We start from the raw sequence: 23,542 nt of genomic DNA on the forward strand, positions 1-23,542 counted from the left end.
ATTCATTGCTCATCTTTAACGCCTTCGATTTGTTTGCCAGCCTTCGACATATGTAAAGAACAAAAAAAGCAAAAGAGCAACAACCATAGCACCAGCGACAACACCAACAACAACCGAATCGAACACATTTCAACAATGGCTGAAAGGTGGAAAAATGTGGTCGCTAAATTAAAACAAGGGTATGTCTACATTTTCTTCTGGTTTTTTTTGTTTGTATTCTATGGACATTAGGGTGGGGTGATGTATTTAACCAAATAATTCAAAAGTGGATATTTTTATCTTCGAGTTTTGTTTTTTTATTTGTTTCTCCTTCGAGACGAGCTAAATGATCTGTGTCTTTAAATTTTCCTTTTACTGCAAATTTCTGACCATTAATCTCGCCTCGAAAGAGGGAATTTTTCTATCGAAAATTTGTATTTAACTCCCTAAAAATTGTGATCTATTTAGGTAAAAAGTAGTAACTCATGTTCTATTGGGTAAATGCAAACCTTGAATCCGCTTATTTCTGGCTTAATGAAATAAGGAGCATCTATTAATATTATTATACGTTCTGCCATATGCCTCATCAAAATAACGATTTTAGACCCTAGGTCTCTTTGAACCAAACCCGTTTCAGGGCATTTAAAGTCGATCTAAAGGTGTCTGTCCGTTTGTCCTCCCCAAAAAAGGTGGACATTTTCAAAAATAATGTTTTCCTGCATAGAAAGAGAAAGGATTGTGCTCCAACTTTGCAAATCCTAATATTTACATTAGTCCTATGTCAGGTGCGAAAATGGACAATATAGGTCCACTCCATCAAGTCTCTCGAAGGGAGTATCCGATTTGATCCAAACATGGTACATCGTAATATTTTTATCAAACTTAGATCGAATTCGGAGATGGGTAAAATCGGCCCACTCCTTTTTATACCTCCCCACAAAAGTGGGGAAAAGTGGGGGCAAATCCTAATATTTACATCGGTACGGTCCACTCCATCAAGTACCTCTCCCACAAAAGGGTCAAAATTTTGAATATCCATTCAGACTTGGCTCATTTCAATAATTCTATCAACATAAGATCTGTCATAAAGATGGCATTCCTTCTGGTACCTCTCCCACAAAGGGTCAAGGTTTTGAATAACCAAAACGATCATAAATCCGAAATAAGCATCCGGGTTTCTTCAAATTACCAACATCATAATATTTTTTTTTTAACTCAAGGTCTGGTGTGAAAATGGGATATATTTGTTCTTCTGGTACCTCCCCCACAAAGGGTCAACATTTTGAATATCCATGAAGCTTATAAAACGCGCAATCAACATCCGATTCCATTCAGACTTGGCACGTTTCAATATACCCATCAACACAAAATCTGTTATAAAGATCATAGAGACCGGTCCACTCCTTCTGATACCTCACTCACAAAAGGTTCAAGATTTTTAAAAAAACAAAACGATCAAAGAAAGCGACATGAGCATCCAACTCTCTTCAAATTTTATGCACCCAAATATTATTTTTGACGCAAGATCAGTTGAGAAGATGATATATATCTGCCAACCCCTTTTAGTACCTCCCCCACAAAAGGGACACAATTTCAAATAATAATATATATCTTAACTTGCGAAACAAGTCGGCGATTCTTTAAAACTTGCTATATCTAAATATTTCTCTTAACCAGAAATCTGCCATAAATATGTAATTTATCGAAATTATAGAGTGTAGAGGTCTTATACTATATCGCATTTTCCAAAAATTTGCATATATCTCATATAAAGTATAGGAAGTAGTCGATACAGACCAAATCTAGCACGATGTACAATTTTTATCAGTCTTAAGTCAGATACGATTTGGTGAACATTGACCAGCTGCTTCGGAACCTCTCCCCATAAAGGGTCAACAGTTTGGATAATCAAAACTCAAGGTAGGAGGTATAAATCTGTCGGCAAAACCGGCTGATATTATTTTAATTTTTTCTTTCCATATTATTTTATTTCCTCACCCTGCAAAAGGGTGACTTTGCTGTAAAATTTATAGGTTTTTCGGACAATTTTGTGCCTTTTGTACCTTTAGTACTGTACCTTACAGTATGCATTTTTAGAATTTCCACCTTACCTCATGCAACGACATCTAGGGTGACCCTAGTGCAAATTTTCAATCTCTAATATTAAAGTTGTACCATTTCTATAACTTTTCGTACCCTTAGTAATGTATTTACATAATATCCACCTAATTCGCCAGCAGTGAACCTCATTAAAGTTCTAGCTCATGCTTATTGCTCAATGACAACGTTGCATCATTTTGTCAAGTTTTCGTACCCTTGAGGCACGAATTTGTAATAATTACGCTGTACTTTAGACCTCCACACTTAAAAATACCCTCATACTAAATATCAAAATTCCTGCCCCTACATATCACTCCATTACTATGCTATACCTGTGTTCCTTCCCAAAAAAATAGAGAATTAGAATTCATCAGGGACCCTTATGCAAAATTTCAAAGTTCACCATATCAATGCTGTACCTTTTCGTACACGTAAAGTACAATTTTTCACAATTTTGCACAATTTAACCATAATGTACCATTTCGTACCCATAAAATACAAGTTTGCACCATTTTGTACCCTTGTGGCACGATTTTCCCGGAAATTGCCAACTTCATATTTAGAGCAAACCCCATATAAAATTGTTGCTCTTATAAATCGATCCATAACAATGCTGTACCATTTTGTAACTTTTTATAATTTTTCCTATTTTCGGCTAAGAAATTCACAAAAATATCGAGTCCTACGGCACAGAAGTCGCCCCTCGGAAATTTTCAATGTTTCAGCTCTTACCGATCGCTCAATAAAAATGTTGTACCATTTTGTACCTTTAGTCCCTTTCGTGTTCTTAAAGCACATATTGATCAAAGGCCAATTCTAAAAACGGAAAGCTTTACTTTCAATCTTAGAATTCAGTTCAATGTGCGATATGGATGAAATATTACTGAATTTAGGTTGGGCGCCATTGATGTTTTTATACTCTCCACCATTCTGTGGAGAGTAAATAAGTTTTGTGTATTAGCCGTTTGTAACACTCCGAAATACTCATGATATACCCTACACAGTATAAATATTCTGGATCAGCGTACAATTCTAAGTCGATTTAGCGATGTCTGTCTATCTGCTGTAATCACGCAATCTATCGAACAAATTGGGGTGGAAGACTATCATTTTGCACCCGTGTGTATTTTGCCAGTAGTCATGTTAAGTTCGTAAATGGGCTATGTCGGTCCACGTCTTCGTATAGCCCCCATATAACGTTAGCTCCCGACATTCCATATTTTCATGATTTTAGTGAAATTATTCACCGAAATTGTTTGAAACTACTACAGCCTTTGAAAAAAATGTCGTATGTAGGTCCACGTTTTCGCAAAGCTCCCCATATATCGGCATTTCCCTTTATTCGGTATTTTGATGATATGAACGACATTATTCACTGGAATTGTTTCAAATTTCGTATTAAAATACCTTAATGGGTACTACAGCCTATGACAAAAAATACTTATATAGGTCCACGTCTTTGTATTGCCCCCGTATAACGGGTTTCATTTAAGCGGTATTTTTCGGATGTTTTGAAAATTTTCTAGATCCTTCCAAGTGGTGCAAGATATTAAAAATTCGGTCTGGTCCGGTCAACTTAGTGTTTTTTTTTTAATTTTTGCTACAGCCTATGCCAAAAACACATACTCATATAGATGCACGTCTTCGTATTGCCCCCGTATAACTATGTTCATTTAAGTGATATTTTTCGATTTTTTTTTTAATTTTCGAGTTCTTTTCAAATGGTGGGGGATATTTAAATTTCGGCCCGGCTGAACTTAGCGGCCTTTTTTTACTTGTTTTTGCTAATATCCTAATTCCAACCATTATATATGACAAGGACAGCAGAAGGAGTGTAATCAGATTTCAATGAAATCCTGTCGCTTTAAGAATATGTCGCCCTCTGTCTGGCGTCAATTTAGCTTTTTCTAGCTTCTAGCTATTAATGGTAGCTCAATACCAACGTTAGTTCATTTTGCACTTTTTGGTACTGTTCCCTTCCTTGACGACTTCCGAAAATCTCGAAATTCGATCTCTTGTGTTTTTGTAGCAGAAATTTTTATAAAAGCATACTTTTTTCCGTCCTTATGAAGAGTGACCCTTATGCAAAAATTCCCTCCGAACATACAATTTTTTACAACTAAAATTTATTTCACTCTTAAAGGATTTTTTCCAAACGCCGCATCTCACACATTTCAGACGAAATTTCAAGATTTCAGATTCGGCGCTGATGGGTCAGTTATGGTCAGTCTATCACTTAGTCACTTAGGCTTTACTCTTGAATTAACTCTTTATTTAATGAGATATGTCTTCTAAAATAAAAATGACCACTCAATTAACAATTGCTTAATTTTTCCAACAATTGATTTGGAATATATCGGCACAACCCATTCCATCTCCGGAAACCCAAAGAAAAAAATGTGTGTGCATTTTATTTATTTTTTTTATTTTATAGGTTTTTGCATGTCGACATGCTTGCATTTTGAATACAAATTGAAATATAAATCAAAATGTTTGCAGAATGCCAGGGAAAAAAAAGAAAAATTTTAATTGAATTTAATTATTGACAGGCGGACCTCCAAGCAAACGAGAACAATCACACGAACACACACACACCACCACCATCACACTAACACACAATGGCCAGTCATCAAAACTAGCCAGGAGGGTCTGGTCATTTAAGCGCAATCCTGCTAAATTAAATTCTGTTCGATTTCTCTATGGTGTTGTTATGCCAAAAAACCACTCGAAAAAAATGTAGAACACATAAAACACCAATTCAGAAATATTTGTTTTATTTGTTTCACATGGATTTGTTTTAGGCTACATAACCTGGTGGAGGAAAGCGTTTCTTTTTTTTTTCACTTTCCAGGCAAACAGCTTGTTTTCCATCTTCCTCTTTAATGTTGCCTTGTTCAGTTGTTGGCCATTGCCAAAGTTAAAAAGCGAAAAAAGAGAACGAATGAAAGAAAGAAAAAAACATAAACAATAGCTTGTGTTTGTGTTGTTACTACTCGAATTGTTGGCATTGTTGTAGTTCGGGGTTTTCGTTTCGTTTTCGTTTTTATGGCCAACCATTAACATATAAAAATACTTATGAAAACATGCAATAGTCTACAACAATAACAACATCAACAACAATAGTGGAAGAGAGAACAACAACAACAACAACGAAAAAAAAAGACTCTAATGCAAACAACATCAAGAAAATATTGTTTAATACCAAACAAATGAAACATACGATACATATCCAAATTGCTTAAATGTATACAACAACGCGTATTATTTGCACTATGGGATATTAGGGTGGGTCCAGCGATGGCATGTGGTGGATTTATTGGAATTGGATATTTATTCTTCATCCAAAAATATCCTTGACGAGACAATGGAAAGGGAAAGCTTAAAAATTTTAGAAGAGAAATGAGTGATTGCCTCGTAGACGCCAAGAAGAATCGGCTGGAGTCAGAATTTTAAAATTTTAACCGTACAGCTATAAAGGGTGCGATGAAAAAACTGCAACCAGACTGCTGACATTTCTAAGTCACTCGTCCGACAGCTTTTAAATTTATTCCTGTAACAGCTCATTATATTGTTTACAAGCGTACAGAAGCATTTTGGTGAGAATTTTCCAGAAAAAAAGTTATTCGTATATTTGGGCGGAAAACCACAAGTGGCTATCGTTAGGGCACTGCAGCATTTAAATGCGAATAAATCTTTTGTGTCTCGTACCATCGCTCGTTACCGTGATAATGGTAGCGTAGCCCGACGTCAAGGACGGAAGAAAACAGCAAAATCAGCAGAAATAGTTCGAAAAGTAAAAAAGCGTCGCAGTGGCCGAAAAATGGCTCGTGAGCTGAAAATATCGCAATATTCCATTCGGCAAATATATAAAAATGAGATCGGGGTAAGGACATTGAAGTTCCAAAAAGTGCAAGAACTTACACCGCAACAGAAAGAAAGTAGACTCAAAAGAGCTAAAGAGTTGCTTCGCTTGGCCGAAAGTGGTGAACTGCCGAATTTGGTTTTCTCCGTCTCCGATGAGAAAACATTCCTTGCCCAGCAGTTTGAAAACAAACAAAATAATCGTGTTCACTTGCCAGCTGAAAATGTGCACCTTCGGTTGGCCACCAGAACTCAAGCGCTGGTCATGGTGATGGTGTGGGCTGCCATAACAGCCAATGGTCGCTCTCAGCTCGTATTAATCGACCGTGGCATCAGAATAAATGCCGAATATTATTGCGAAAATATTATTGAGGGTGTCTTAAAGCTTTGGGCATGCCAACATTTTGGCCGCAGACCTTGGACATTCCAACAGAACTCAGCACGCGCTACCCAAGAATGGTTACAAAATGAGGTTCATCGCTTCATTTCTAGCGCACAATGGCCACCAAAATCTCCGGATACCAATCTGTTGGGTTATTGTGTCTGGAGTATTTTGGAAAGCAAGGTTGGCACTAAAAAATACGAAAGTGTCGATCACCTTAAGCAAGCGCTTCGCCAGAAATGGGCCAAATACCACAGAGCAACATTCGGGCAGCGTGTTATGGTTTCGTTGGCCGTTTGAAGGCCATAATTCGTGCCAAAGTTGACAAATTCGAACAAATCTCAACTTATTCAAAAATTTGATGGTATTTCCGACATTTTTTGCTTTCATTCTATAAAATTTAAAAAATGTAAAAATTATGGCATTTGACTTTGTTGCCGTTTTTTATCTCACCCTTTATATCCAATTTTATGCGAAATTATAAAATCCATATTCATCTCAGGCTTCTTGTTAAGAGATATATTTAGATATGGCATGTTGTAAAGAATCACTGAATATTTTCGCAATTTATGACAGATAAAAGTATTGAAAATCGTGACCCCTTTGTGGGTGAGGTACCAGAAGGGGTTCTCAGATATCTATCATCTTCACAGCAGATCTTATGTTAGCAAAAATATTTGTGTGTGTGATTTTTTTTTTTCAAAATCTCGAAGCCTATGCGGGGCAGGTACCTGAAGAAATGCTCCGATCTCTACCATGTTTATAACAAACCTTGTATTGATAGAAATATTGAGATCTACCAAGTCTGAATGGAATCGGATGTTAATTTCGCGTTATATGAGCTTCATGGATATTCAAAATGTTGACTCTTTGTGAGGGAGGTACCAGAAGGAGTGGGCCGATGTATTCCATCTCCACATCGGATCTAGTGTTATTAGAAATAATGGGAAGTGTGAACTATGAAGGGAACCGGATGCTTATTTCGGATTTTATAATAGTTTTGGTTATTCAAAACTCCGACCCTTTGTGGGAGAGGTACCAGAAGGAATGGCTCGATCTCTATTATCTTTGTTACAAATCTTTTGTTGATAGAAATATTGAGATGTACGAAGGCTGAACGGAATCAGATGTTAATTTTGTGTTTTATAAGCTTCATGAATATTCAAAATTTTGACCCTTTGTGGGGGAGGTACCAGAAGGAGTGAACCGATATTTTCCATCTTCCCTCTAGACTTTGGGTTAATAAAAATATTGCGATGTGTGCAATTTGAACAGACAATCGGGCACTTACCTCACAATTTATAAGAGTTATAATTGTTAAAAAATTTAACTGTTTATGGGGCAGGTACTTGATAGAGTGAACCGATATTGTCCATTTTCCCACCTGACCTAGCACTGATACAAATATTACGATTTGCAAAATTGGAGCAAAATCGGATGATCCCTTCTCTTTCTGTGGTGTCAAACATTTTTTGAAAATGTTGACGTTTTGTGGGGTAGGTACCAAAAGGAACGAACCAATATATTTTATCTTAACACCAGACCTTGGGTTGATAAAAATATTGGGATGTGTGAAACTTCAAGACAATCGGACTTTTACATCATATTTTGTAAGATTTATAATTATTCAACCTTTTGAGCCTTTGTGGGGGAGGTATTTGATGGAGTGGACCTATATTGTCCATTTTCGCACCTGACGTCGCACTGATGCAAATATTAGGATTTGCACAGTTGGAGCAAAATCGGGTCATTCTTTATCTTTGTGTGCAGTAAGTTATTTTCTTAAAATGTTGAAAATTTGTGGGGGAGGTACAAGAATGGGTGGGCCGATATTGCCCATCTCTGAACTCTATCTAAGTTTGATAATAATATTACGATGTACCAAGTTTGGATCAAATTGGATACTCCTTTCGAGAGTTATCGTGCGCACCTGCCAGCCGGACAGACGGGCGGACGAACATCCCTAGATCGACTCCAAATGCCCTGAAACGGATTTGGTCCAAAAAGACCCATGGTCTAAAAGCGTTATTTCGATGAGGCACGTTTTGATCGTATCAAATGATATATACCCTTTATGGCCATATGGCTGAGAGTATAAAAGAATAATTGGTAGATGTTTTCTTGCCATTTAACATTTAAATATAATTTCGGACATATGGACACCACGACTATTTTGCCAAAAGTAATTCTGGAGATCCAATTTTCGATCACCTTTTCAAACATTTGAGGGCGTGTTTCAGCAATGACACCCTGAATATTGGTTTCCAATGCGTCAATCTTTTGATCCACGTTGATCCAAGTAAACCAATGTTCCCCGATGTATCCCCACGAAAAATAATCGGTTGGCGTCAAATCATTCAACCAAAAATGCGGTATTCGTCTAAGTGATTAAGGGACCAATTACTAAATTCACGGCGCACATGGTAATGATGGTGTGGCTTCAATTCTGCTTTTAATTCATTTATTTTGAACACTAATTCTTTAATGTTTTATCCTTACGCAAAATTTTCCATAAAGTCGATGGACAAAGTCCAACTACCAGCGCACGACGACGAACCGATATATTGCCAATTTTTTCGATTTTGGCCTCAACGACAATAATATATTCTTGTATGTACTTATAATTCTGTTATTAATGGTGGTCTCAAACAGACGATTTGTGCACCATAAAATCACGAAATGCTTTACAAATTTTTTTGATTAAACACAGTTTTTGAAAAAATAAATTCCCCCGATTTTGGAGCGTTGTTATGATGATTTCCTAAACAACGCCAAACTGCAAAACAGCTGTCCGAAAACAGAGTGATCCATACTAAAAAAAAAAAAAATAATAATAATAATAATAATGATATTTGGTATAGGAAAATACACTTTGTCTCTGCTCTGCTTAAGTTCGCTGAAATCTCTCGGATCAGATATAGAACCTTCTATTCAATCCTATTTAAGAGCCGTAACCCTTTTGTCATACCGAGCCTATTTGGTGACAAATAATTTCCATATTGATTTAAATATTGGTGGTATATAACCCGTATATAAGTTCCTCCCGTGATTTAGCAGAAGTTTTGTTTTGATTCTCATTTTTCTGCAGAAAAAAATTCCATGCCATTAACAACAGTTGGCCCCGACTGTCCTCGGTATATGCAAATTCACTTAATCAATTGTTATTGCTAATTGCTGATAAGATTATTACATCCAAGTACATCCAATATTATTTGTAAACAAAACAAACAAAAAACAAAAATAAGAGAGAAAAACAACAACAAAAAAGCAAAATCCCCTAAAAAAGATTCGCGCTTAGCATTTACTATCAGACACTGCCTAAACAAAAACTATAAACAGCTGTTGTTGTTTTTTTTTATTGTTTTTGTCGTCCATGAATCGATCAAAATCGATAGTAGCTCCAATAGTTATCCTAATCACATTAAACCAATAGTTGTGGTAGTGTGTGTGAGTAAAACTGGTAGGGCCACATTTTAATAATCAAAAAATTGTTGCTCCTGGCAACAGAATGTAAATATTTATTCGGTTGGTTTTTTTTTGTTGGCGATTTTCGGAATGTGTACATCAATGTTACATGGAGAGAAATTATCTTTAATTTTTTATTTTTTTTTTGAATAAATTGGGATTTTTTATTTTGGATTAAAAACAAATGGTTTTATTCTGTTTGTATACCCTCCACCATAGTATGGAGGGCATATTAAGTTTGTTATTCCGTTTGTAACACATCGAAATATACATTTTAGACCCACAACGTGTATATACTCTTGATCAGCATAAAATTCTATGTCGATTTGGCGATGTCCGATATACGTCTGTCCGTCTGTGGAAATCACTCTAGCTTCCGAACGAATTGAAGTAGAGTGATAAAATTTTATTCAAATGTATATTATATCTGGAGGACTTTTGCTATTGAAAATGGGCCATGTAGGTCCAAGTTTTGGTATAGCCCCCATATAACCGTACCTCCCGATATTCAGTTCTTTGTTGGTTTTGGCGACATTATTAACCGGAATTCTTTCAAATTTGGTATTTACACTTTAAAATGAATAGTACAGCCTATGACAGAAAATTGTCTGTACAGATCCATGTCTTCGTATGGCCCCCCATATAACGGTACCTCCCGATATTCGGTTCTTTGTTGATTTTAGCGACATTATTCACCGGAATTGTTTCGAATTTGCTATTTGAAGTTCGTAATGGATACTACAGCCTAAGACAGAAAACTGTATGTGCAGGTCCACGTCTTCGTGTAGCCCCCATATAATGGTACCTCCCGATATTCGGTATTTTGGAGATTTTAGCGACATCATTCACCGGAATTGTTTTAAATTTGGTGTTTGAAGTTCGTAATGAATACTACAGCCTAAGATAGAAAATTGTCTATGCAGGTCCACGTCTTCGTATGGCCCCCATATGAAGGTACCTCCCGATATTCGGTATTTTGATTATTTCATCGACGTCATTCACCGGAATTGTTTCAAATTTGGTGTTCAAAGTTCGTAATGGATACTACAGCCTAAGATAGAAAATTGTCTATGCAGGTCCACGTCTTCGTATGTCCCCCATATAGAGGTACTTCCCGATATTCGGTATTTTGATGATTTCAGCGACATTATTCACCGGAATTCTTTCAAATCTGGTATTTGAACTGTGAAATGAATACTACAGCCTATGACAGAAAATTGTTTGTACAGGTCCACGTCTTCGTATAGACCCCATATAATGGTACCTCCCGATATTCGGTATTTTGATGATTTTAGCGACATTATTTACCGGAATTGTTTCAAATTTGGTATTTGAAGTTCGTAATTGATACTACAGCCTAAGACCGAAAATTTTTTGTGTAGGTCCACGCCTTCGTATAGCCCCCATATAACGGTACCTCCCGATATTCGGTATTTTGATGACTTTAGCTACATTATTCACCGATTTTTTTTTCTACGTTTCGCATTTGAATATTGTAATGGCTTATGACAAAAGGTACCTATGCAGGTCCATGTTGTCGCATTGATCCTAATATAACGGCTACATTCGGTAGTTCTAAGATTTTAACAGAATTTTTAACGGATTTTATGGTTTTTGAGAATGGTGGAGGGTATTCAAAATTCGGCCCGGTTGAACTAACAGCTTTTTTATTTGTTTTGGAATAAATTGGGGAACCCTTTTTGGATAAGGAGCAAAATTGTATAGCGATATTCTGTTTTTAAACACCTTTTTTGGTTTTTTTCCTATAAAATATTGAAGTGTAGTAGAGTAATCATGCATTGCAATATTTCCAAGGCAGACACTATTTCACCGAACAAAAACACCCCTATTATAGCCCACTCAACGCCATTGTCAAACTTTCCAACGATTTGAATATCGTCTGCCTATCTGTCTATGACAATAGATAAGGCCCAAGATACGGGAGTCACCATTGATTAAATCATATACTGGGGTACAAAACAACAATAACAACAACAAATGTACCCACCAACTAACCACCAACCAGTCAGTAGCTGGCCCTGGAAAATCCTAAAAGCTTTAATGTGTTTCTGATTTTCATTACGCTGTTTGCCTTTCCATCCATGAAGTGTAGCGCTGAAACGTTTAGAAAAAATATTTCGGTTTTGTTAAAATGCCTTGGCTCTTTTTGAATGCCTTTACCCTAAAGTTTGTAATTTGAGAGTGTGTGTGTGGATGATTTCAAATATTAATGGATTTGGTATTTTCTTGTGTTTCTTTGCAGTTTGGCATTGAAAAATGCGGAAGACAATGCGCCCACAAAACGTGATCCTGGTAGTTCGGATTTATTACTAGAAGGAGAACAGTAAGTTGGATTGAATTGGATATTGATTTTGAATTTTGTAATTAATTTTCTGTGTTTGATTTCAGACCTTCATTAGAAGAAATTCGCAGTTGGGGTAGTAGTTTTGAAAGTCTCATGAACAGTCCAAGTAAGTATTGTTGGTGATATTCAAACAAATTAATGGAGCAAAGTTCAAAGTCCACATATATAGGCTACAAAGTAGTATTTATCGTTTAAAATATTTCTAATTTGTAGGGGAACTTGTTATTTATTGTCTTTGATTATTCCGAGAATTCTTAAAGTGCTGTTTTAAAATATATTATATTTTTGGGTTATCCATATGTATGGAAAGTTATAATATTCAATTGTTAAGATACACATTTTGTTCCCCACGATGATGTTTTTATGAGGAGATTTTTTCAGATAATCCTTTTTTAACGAGATGGGATTTTGCAAAATTGGATGAAAAAGGTTACGAAAGTACCATAAGGTACGAACTAGGTTTGTTTGTTTTGTTTACAAATAATATTGGATCTTATAGAATACCTTTTCCGGGATTTATTTTTATGGAAGATCTTTTCAAGGCCCTCTTATAGAAGATCTCTCTTAAATTAATCTTATGGAGACTTTGCTTTCTTATTGAAAACTACCAAAGGTCTTTTTTTAAAAGACTTTTTCCATAACTTCTTCTGAATACCTTTTCGTAGTCTTCTTCTTAGAAAAGACGTTTTTGGTGAAGTCTTCGTACTGAAGCCCATTTTGAGGTATTTTCTATAGAATCCATTTTGAGATCTGTTTCTTAAAGGGGACCTTTTGAGACCCTTATTTTTTATACAAGACGTCTTTAAGGTCCTCTTGTTATGGCAGACTTTTTCGAGATCTTCTACGGAATTTCTCTTTGGGATCATCTTTCAGAATACCCTCTAACCCATTTCGCTCATCTGTTCGATTTTCGAACAGTGAAAAACATATTTATGTATGAAAAGAAGAATTTTAAACAAAATTCTGTGTAGGAAGTAAGTGCAATTTTTCAGCAAATAATAAAAGCCCACCTAAAGATACCCTCCTCCCCATAGAAAGTAAATTTTTTACATCTGTGGGCCCTTCTTACCCTAAAAAGTAATTTATTTCAAAAACAAAAATTAAATCTCGGAACGAAAAGGGTTAAGGTATTCTTCTATTAAAAAAAAAAAAACTTTCTTGAGTTCTCCTTCTTATACAATACTTTCCTGAGGCCTTCTTCGTATAAAATTAGATGTCGAGGGCTTCTCTTTAAGAAAATAGATTTTTTTCAAACCTTTTTCTTATAGAAGGTAGTTTTGGTATAATATACCTTTACCCTACCCGTACCTTTTCTTCTAATATGTGTCCTTCGTATAGAGAACCTCTTCAGGGTTCGCATTACAAATTTATTTAGAGATACAATTCTCCGGCAATTTTTTTCTTTTGAAAATATGTTTTGCAAGTTGTCTGTATACGCTTCTGCCCAGTGGGGGAAATATATATAATTTTTAAAAGTTTTTATCTTAAATGTAATAAGAGGTGCGAAAAGCGAAAATAAGTCTATATATATTTAAAAATCCTAGACTTGTTTTATCAAAAAAAAAAAAAAAAAAAAAAAAAAAAAAAAATAATAATAATAATAATAATAATAATAATAATAATAATAATAATAATAATAATAATAATAATAATAATAAATAAAATATAAAGTACTTTTAAAACTCCTAGACTGGACCCAGAAAATAAATATTTTTAAAAATCATAAGCATGATTCATCCCCGAAAAAAAAATATATTTTTTAAATTCCTAGACTCGTTTTATCCACCAAAATGAAATATTTTTAAAAATCCACGCTTTAATTAAAAAAAAAAAGTTTAAGAAATACATGTCTTTTTATCACTGAGAAAAAAATATTTTTAATAATCCACCCCTTGTCTTATCAAAAACCACGTCTTGTTTTATTCCTGAAAAAAATATTTTTAATTATACACGCCTTGCTTTATCCCCGAAAATAATATTTTTCAAAAACCACGCCTTGTTTTATTCCTGAAAAAAATATTTTTAATTATCCACGGCTTACTTTATCCCCGAAAATAATATTTTTCAAAAACCACACCTTGTTTTATTCCTTTAAAAAAAATTATTTAATAATCCACGCCTTGCTTTATCCCCGAAAATAATATTTTTCGAAAACCACGCCCTGTTTTATTCCTGAAAAAATATTTTTAAAAATCCGCGCATTGTTTTATCCTAGAAAAAAGTATTTAAAAAAAAACCAAACCTTGTTTTATCTCCCAAAAAAATATTTTGAAACATGTACGCCCTGTTATATCCTAAAAAAATATTTATAAAAATCCAAGTCTTGTTCTATAAGGCTGCGAACGAAAAAATCGGTGTATGTTTTCAAGTATGACCAAATTCTTATTTTCCCCCAAACTTTAGTAAATTTTAAAGCAAAACATATTTTATAATTTAATTAATTTCATGATGAAGGTTATTATGGTATAAAAGTATGCTCATCGGTAATAAATGTAGGGCACAGTTTAATTTTACTTCTTCTTTTTTTTTGATCCAAATACCTATTTTATTAACGTCTCTTTCAGGCGGACGAAAAGTATTTCGCGATTTTCTGCGCAGCGAATTTAGTGAAGAAAACATCCTCTTTTGGCTGGCCTGTGAGGATTTGAAACGGGAAATCAATGCCGAGGCTATTGGCGAGAAGGCACGTCTGATCTATGAAGATTATATATCCATATTGTCGCCGCGCGAAGTCTCACTGGACGCCAGGGTGAGAGAAATAGTTAATAGAAATATGATGGAACCAACATCGCACACATTCGATGAGGCTCAAATACAAATTTACACACTAATGCTCAGAGACTCATATCCCAGGTGAGTTACAAATTATTCTCTCTCGCAACTAAATTGAAACCTATTTCATGACCCAATTTCATAACCCAATCTAGGTTTATAAATTCCCCAAAATACAAAACATTGGCTCAACTAACGGATGGTATGTCCGCTTCGGGTTCGGCAGCTGATAGTCCCACCTAAGTGAGCGGTGGCCATTAAGGAAATCCAAAAAAATTGGCATTCCACTTTCATATTCAAAGTGCAATGCCAAACAATATTTTAGCTTTGTAGAACGAAGTCATTAGGTTGTTGCCGCGCTTAGGATGGATGGAAGGAACAAATGGCAAGAAAAATAAATATTTTTTTTATTGTTTTCTATGTAACAATAAACTGACCAAACTCACAAGAGAAATATTATCCTCCTCAATGAAGAAGAAGAAGAAATGAAATCTAGGCCCAACATAGCAATATTTGTTATACCAGAATTCCAATTCCAAAGAATGTCATTACTGTTCCCCTCTCTCACACGTCTTTTTTGTTTTTTTTTGGTTAAGCGCAACAATCGTATTTTTTAAATGCATTTTAAATGTTAAGAACATCTTAAGATGAGTTGTAGCTAAAATAATAAAATAAAACAAAAACTCTTATTTTTAATGACTACCACACAAACAACCAAAAACAAAACTGCTTATAAATCGTAAACATTACCAAATACCAATTTTTATTATTATTAATTATTTTTTACAAAATTAATTTTAATTGTTTGATTTTAAGTTTTTTGTTTATTTTTTTATGATTACTTAAATAAATTCTAGTCAAAGTTTAATTCAAATAAAAAAATTAAATTTGATTTGCTGTGGGTTTCCAATGCAGCAATAACCCATAAAACCCTTTACTGAATTCAAATAATTAACCCCCCGGAAAGTTAATCGAACGAGCGAAAATTATTGTTTTTTTGAACCAAATGAATTATAAACAACCAAATAACTTGAATAGAAAAAAATATTTAAATTAAAAAAAGCTTTGGATTCAACAACCTAAAAAATTAATAAACAAAACTGTTTATCCCACAAGAAATTAAAATAAAACAACTCCAATCCAGAAAACCAAACTCCCCTTAAATTTAATTTTTAGTCATAAATTTCCAAATAATACAGAAACCAACATCACAAATTTTCGATTAAGCAACACCCCCTAACAAAAAAAATATATAAAAAAAAATGAAAATAAATAAATAAAAAAAATCACAATGTACACGAGTATTTAGTTTGTAAGATTTCTTATAAAACAAAAAAAAAACATCCATGAAAAATGCAACAAAAACAAATGAATTAATATATATAAGTAAACTTTATTTATCTCAATAAATGAATAATACCGACAACAAATGCAAACTAAAGATGAAAAACAAAGAATAAAATTAATAAGAATAAAAAAATAATAATAAATTTGTTAAGTTCATAAAAAACAACAAAAATCTTAAATAAAAAACTGTTTTAAGTTTAAATAACAATGAAGAAGAAAATGTTTTGTTTTATTGTTTTATCGTTTTTTTTTTTAATTTATTTTTATATGAAATCTCTGAAAATGCAATTTTAGTTACGAAAATTCTTTTTCAGTTTAGTTGACCAATTTCGAAATTTTCTGTGGGATTACAGGCCTTCTTTATGACCAGTTCCAAGGGAAAATGTGAAAAGCAATGTTGAATATAAATCGAGTACGTGACGTTGGGTGTACTATTTATATAAAATTTCGTTATAAAATAGGTTTAAAAACATCAATCGGCTTGCCAACAGATATATACACTCAGCTTTTGTGATAGTTAAAATTATTAAAAATGTTGACCCTTTGTGGTCCGATCAGGAGGAATGGGCCGAACAGTCCCCTATTCACACTTGATCTAATGATGGTACAAATGTAAGGATGCGCCAAGTTTAAAAAGAAGCGGAAGTTCAGTTCTCGATTTATAAGCGTCTTTGTCCAATTTTGACCAATTTCACACTTTTCTTTTGAAGAGATCTACCTCGAAAACTGAAACGTTGCTCATTATCGTATAATGTTAATGTTGGCTTGAAATTTGAATAGATTTTGGTATAGCGCCTATATAACGGTACCAACCGATTTTATGAAAGAAAGTTTCGAATACTTTTTCCAATTGAATTATAAATTTAATCTGGTGGTTTATCGATCTCCAAATAGATTCCCATAGGGACGTACACAGAAATGCATTTCGCCAGAAGTTGTTTTTTTTAAGCTCCAAGCGTTGTTCTATCTCCCCAATTTTGTTTTTTTAAATTCCAAGCCTTGTTTTATCCCTGAAAAGATTGGTTTTTTAAATCCCAAGCCATGTTTTATCCCCTCAAAATTTTGTTTTAAATTCCGAACCTTATTTTATCCCCTCAAAATTTAGTTTTTTTAAATTCCTAGCCTTGTTTTATCCTCTCAAAATTTTCTTTTTTAAATTCCAAGCATTGTTTTATCCGCTCAATCGATTTATCCTCAAAAATATTTTATAAAAAATCCACGCCTCGATATATCCTCTAAATCGAAAAAATATTTTTAAATATCTTCGCCTTGTTTCCTTGTTTTTTTTTTGTGAAAAAAAAAATTAAAAAATTCACGTCTTGTTTTTTCTCGGAAAAAAATATTTTTTAAAAATCCAAGCCTTGTTTTATCCCCGAAAAAAAATATTTTTAAAAATCCAAGCCTTGTTTTATCCCCGAAAAAAATATTTTTAAAAATCCAAGCCTTGTTTTATCCCCGAAAAAAAAAATAATTTTAAAAATCCCCGCATTGTTTTATTTCCAAAAATATATATTTAAAAATTCCCGCCTTGTTTTATTTCCAAAAAAATATATTTAAAAATTCGCGCCTTGTTTTATTTCCAAAAAAATTTTTTAAAAATTCCCGCCTTGTTTTATTTCCCAAAAAATATTTTTTAAAATCCACGCCTTGTTTTATTTCCCAAAAAAATATTTTTAAAAATTCACGCCTTGTTTTATTTCCCAAAAAAATATTTTTAAAAATTCACGCCTTGTTTTTATACCCGAAAAAATATTTAAAAAAACAACCCTTGCTTTATCCCCGAAAAAATATTTAAAAAAAACAACCTTTGCTTTATCCCCGAAAAAGTATTTTAAAAAATTCACGCCTTGTTTTTTATACCCGAAGAAATATTTAAAAAAACAACCCTTGCTTTATCCCCGAAAAATATTTTTAAAAATCTAAGCATTGTTTTATCCCCAAAAAAAAAAAAATATTTTTAAAAATCCACGCATTGTTTTATCCCCGAAAAATACATATTTTTAGAAATCCATGGCATTTTTTATATCCCAAGAAAATATTTAAAAAAATAGTTTTATTCACGCCTTGTTTTATTTCCAAACAAAATATTTTTTAAAATCCAATTGGGGATACTTTTAATGATTATTACTCTTTAGCCATTTGAGAGAAAGGAACAAATCACACATTCATCCTATCTAATTAAGATGTAATTGTCTTCGACACATTTCCAAACGAATTTTAAGGATTTACAAACGGAATGTCAAAGATAATTTGCCATCCATTTGAAGGTGGAAGGTATAAAAACAAGACCATGGATATTGAAGTATAAATGGCATTCATTTCAGAAATATTCCAAAACGTTATAGAAACTAATCAAAAAGTTTCAGTTTCCAAACGGAATTTAAAACTACCGATCATATGATCTAAATAATATCCACAAAGAGTTATGGCCTTTAAATTTCTTTCCCTTTGACTCTTGCATAAAATTTGATTTCAATTCGACGAAGCTCTTAAATTCCAAAAAAAAAAAATGAAAATAACTAAAAATCAGAAAATTATTTTAAAATATATTTAATTGGAATTCCCGTTAGTAAATATTTTGCTCTCGAGAAAGCCCCATTAGTAAATGTTTTTTTATTTATTTATATTTTTTAATTATTAATTTAGCAAATTACTTGAAAAAAAAAGAAAAGTGTTAACATCGAAATTAATTTGTAAATAGAAAAAATAATATCTAAAACAGTATATATTATAATAATTAATTAAAAACAAACCTATAACCATTGAATAATCGACAATGAATGAACAAAGTGTGTTTGGTGTTTTATGAAATCACAAAAGATTACAAAAAATAAAAAATAAAAATTTTAATTTTCCACAAAAAAATGCAATTTTAAGTTAGACAACAATTTCCCCATTTTAAATGTAAACATACATTGATGTTGTTGTTTATTATAGGCATATAACAAACGTAAAAGAAAACACAAACTATATGAATACATAAGACAACTATATAGCGAACAAAACATTAGCCTTAAGTATGCTAATTCACTGCCAATCGATCACAACAATCCTCAGTGTGAAATCTAGAGACACCCTATCACCAAACCACTTCTATCGCCACCCACTACCATTTGGACCATTCCGAAACTATGACCTTATAAAAAAACAAATAGTGTAAATTTTACTTTCCAACAAATAGCCATAAATAAATATTTGTTATTTTTCTTGTTTTAGTATTTATTGCAATGTGTTGAAGTATTAAATTGTTTTGAACTCAAGGAATTGAAAACCAAACCCTAACCAAAAACAGAAAAAAAAAACTTAAAATGGAGTTGTGCATTGTTTTATTTCCTTTAAGTACCTTGTTTTGAAATATGAGTTGTGAAAGATTTTTTAAAATTTATTTTAAAAAACATAAATATTTACTTTTTAAACAACAATAATAGCATAAAAGGTTTTTTTTACAAATGAAAAAAAAAAAAAACTTGACCAATATTAACATCATATTTTATTTACAAAACAGTAAAGGTTACATTTTTTATTTTCAATTTTCAAATTAGTTTCGAAAACTGCACATAGCAAATTTCAACAATTTGAATAAAAATTTTCATTGAATAGCTGTAACAAAACAAAAAACTCATTTAAATCGAAAATGAATGAAAACAAAAATTATAGATGCCCATAAGAATGATAGTAAAAAAATAAAACGAAAAAGTCATAAGAATAGTTTTACATCAAAACAATTGAATGTTTAGCATTAACAATTTAATAGAAATCATTTACATTAAGAAAAGAAAATAAAAAAAATAAAAAATCAGCAAAATTAGAGATTAAAATTGTGAAATAAATCCACACGTATTCACCCTTCCCCCTCACAAACCACAACCAAAAACACAAAAAATAAATCCCTCAAAATTGCCCAAATAAGAAGAAGAAAAAAACTAAAATTAACTGTAAAACAACCAAACCACTTTCCACTTTTAATAATGTGACATTTATTACAACAACAAAAAATGAAATTAATTAAAAAACAATGCATATAACTGACCACTGTAATAAAAAAAATAAATAAAAGAAGTTAATAAACAAATTCAATGCAAGCCTGTATTTAAATTACAAATGAGTTTTATCTGCTCTGGAGCATAGCAGGTATTCACACTTTAGGTCCGTTACTCTCATCTAGGAAGTTGTAAGGTTCCTCGAACGAAAATCTGTCTGAGAAGAGAGTAAAAAAGAAAAAAATTTACTTATTTCTTCCTACATTTGCACATATCTCTCTCATTTTCTTTCAGTGGAAATATTCAGGTTCTTTCACAAAAGTTACACATCATAAGCAAAAAATGGTGATTATTTTTTTCCAAGACGAGCCTCACTTTTTGTTGGGATAAAAACAATATTTTGGACGATGAAAAGTTTAAAGTCGGCCGATCAAATGTCCGTACATTTGCATTTTTTTTTTTTGGTTCTAGCCACGTTTTCAACTAAGTGGTCTACAGTATGGATATTTCAGGATCGTATGGATTAGGATACCATCTCACAAAAAAGTTGAACATCGGAGGAGGTATAGGTTGTGGTATGATCCCATATAGCTCTGGTGATTGTCTTAGACACAGATATTGATCCAAATTGTCTCGGATGTTATTTTCCTTGGCAGTAGTTCAGTAAAATACAGTGTTTTTTTAAGCCCAATAGAACTTGAAATTGTAAAAATAACACAAAAAAATTAAATTTTAATTAATTTTTTTTATTCGAAAGATCAATACGTGACATTAACATTTAAAATGATTTCGGGCATATGGGCACAGCGGCTGTTCTTGACGAAGTGCATTCTGGACGTCCAACTTTTGGCCACTTTTTCGAGCACCGCTGGCCGTTTGCCACAAATAAAACGAACAATGCTGGCCTCCAAGGCGTCAATTGTTGCTGGTTTATCAGCATAATTCAGTGACTTCACGTAGCCCCACAGGAAATAATCGAGAGGTGTCAAATCGCACGACTTTGGAGGCCAATTGACAGGTCCACTTCTCGAAATCAACTTATCGCCAAATTTTGATTTCAATAAGTCGATGGTTGCGTTCGCCGTGTGGCACGTAGCGCCATCCTGTTGAAACCACATCTCCTCCGGATCAACGTCATTCATATTTTCAAACAAAAAATCATTGATCATGGTGCGGTGACGATCTCCATTTACCGTAACGCTAGCTCCGGCCTCATTTTTGAAGAAATAAGGTCAGATGGTGCCACCAGCGTGAAAACCGCACCATACGGTGCATTTTTCTGGATGTAATGGAGTCTGTTATGTCTCTTGTGGATTGGTCTCACTCCATATGCGGCCATTTTGCTTATTAACAAGCCCGTTAAGCCAAAAAATGCGCCTCATCCTGAACACAATTTTGCGGTAAAACAACGGGTCAAGACTTTTTTTAGCAAGAATTAAGGGACATGCTTATATAAGTACATCAAAGACAACCCTTATACGTGGGCTACAGGAAGTCGTGGATCTGAATATGGAATTTTTTTCATAGGCTGTAGTATCGATTTCGAACTTCAAATACGAAATTCGAAACAATTCCGGTGAATAATGTCACTAATGTCATCAAAATACAGAATAAAGGGAGATACCGTTCTAATGGGGGCTATACATCATAGGTTGTATTAACCATTAAAAACTTCAAATACACAATTTGACGCAATTGCGGTGAATAATGTCGTGAAAATCCTGGAAATACCGAAAATATCGGGGTAGCGTTGTATGGGTGCTATACTAAAACGTACATCTATATAGAAAATTCTCTTCCATGGCATAAAGTACTCAGAGAGAACTCCTTGTATGGATTTTCACTCTATTCCATTGAAAAATGCGACTAAAATCATCAAAACACCGAATATCAGTGCTAGGTCAGGTGTGAAAATGGACAATATCGATTTACTCCATCAAGTACCTCCCCCCAAAAAGGATCAAAATTTCGAATAATTATATATCTCATAAAATGTGATATAAGAGTCGGATTATCTTCAAATTTCTCACAATCACAATATTCTTATTAACCCAAGGTCGGCTTTGAAGATGGGATATATCGGCCCATTCCACCTGGAAACTCCCCCACAAACGGTGAAAAGTTTGAATATACATGAAACTCATAAAACGCGAAATAAATATCCGATTCCATTCAATTTTGTCACATTGCAATATTTTTATCAACGCAAGGTCTGTTATAAAGATGGTAGAGATCGGATCATTTCTTCTGTTACCGCCCCCACTAAGGGTCCAAATTTTGCATAAAATTCGAAATAAGCATACGGTTTTCTTCATATTTCACCCATATTATTATTTCTACTAACAGAAGATCTGCTGTGAAGATGGGATATGTCGGTCCTCTCCAAATTTTGAATATCCATGAAACTCACAAAACGCGAAATTAACATCTGATTCGATTCAGACTTGGTATTGATCCAATATTTCCATCAACACAAGATCTGTTATAAAGATGCTAGAACTTGTATCATTTCTTCTGATACCTCCCCAAAATACTGTTCAAAATTTTGAACTCTTCAAATTTCACACATACAAACATTTTTTGTAAAACAAGATCTGTTGTGTAAATGATATATATCTGCGAACCCCCAATAGGTCATACTTTTCAATACATTCATCTGTCATAACTTGCGAAAAAAAATCGGCGATTCTTTACAATTTGCTAAATCTAAATATTTCTCCAAATCAGAAACAAGGGATGAACATGGAATTTATCGGAATTTATAATTTCCAAAATTTTTCATTGCCATTCCTTTGATATTTTTTTTTTCAAGTAATGAGAGGGGATTTTTAAAGCTTTTTATATAAGTTCAATAGCATCGTCGCTTTTTCCCAATTTTAAATCTTTCGAGTTGATTGGAGGACACTTTTGTTAAGCTTTTCTTTGACTCTGAGCATGTCCAGAACAAGTTTCCCAAATAAAAAAATTTCCGAAATAAGTCCTTAAAATGTTGAATTCATTAATTTAGTGCGTTTTTAGTGTTATTGTTTTATTTAATTATTTAATCAAAACATATTTCACTTTGTCATTTTTTATTCAACGTCTGTGTAAGTAACACAATTTTAAACCAACAAAATTACTAAACTTTTTATTAGACATAAAAAGAAAATTATGGAAAAATTTACACTACACTCCGAAAAAAGTGAGGCATAAGTGGATCCTGCATAGAAAATGCATAGAAGAATTTATTTAAAAAATAAATGATAAGTTAGAAATGATATGGAAACGAAAGATATTTAAAATACAAAACTT

General features: G+C 33.1%; 1 protein-coding gene across 5 annotated transcripts in view; it reads left to right on the forward strand.

The window, feature by feature from the left end:
* The window catches only part of LOC101890689 (regulator of G-protein signaling 17), a 93,077-nt gene extending 77,053 nt beyond the window's left edge, over positions 1-16,024 (forward strand). For all 5 annotated transcript variants that reach the window (XM_020035080.2, XM_059130893.1, XM_059130895.1 and 2 more), the window contains exons 5-8: positions 12,051-12,131; positions 12,197-12,258; positions 14,717-15,005; positions 15,080-16,024. In XM_020035080.2, coding sequence (XP_019890639.1) covers positions 12,051-12,131; positions 12,197-12,258; positions 14,717-15,005; positions 15,080-15,167 — 520 coding nt within the window. In that variant the 3' untranslated portion in view covers positions 15,168-16,024. The remainder of the gene's footprint in view (positions 1-12,050; positions 12,132-12,196; positions 12,259-14,716; positions 15,006-15,079) is intronic.
* Positions 16,025-23,542: the final 7,518 nt, after the last annotated feature.

This window comes from Musca domestica, unplaced genomic scaffold, assembly GCF_030504385.1.
Source record: "Musca domestica strain aabys unplaced genomic scaffold, Musca_domestica.polishedcontigs.V.1.1 8, whole genome shotgun sequence".
Lineage (NCBI taxonomy): Eukaryota > Metazoa > Arthropoda > Insecta > Diptera > Muscidae > Musca > Musca domestica.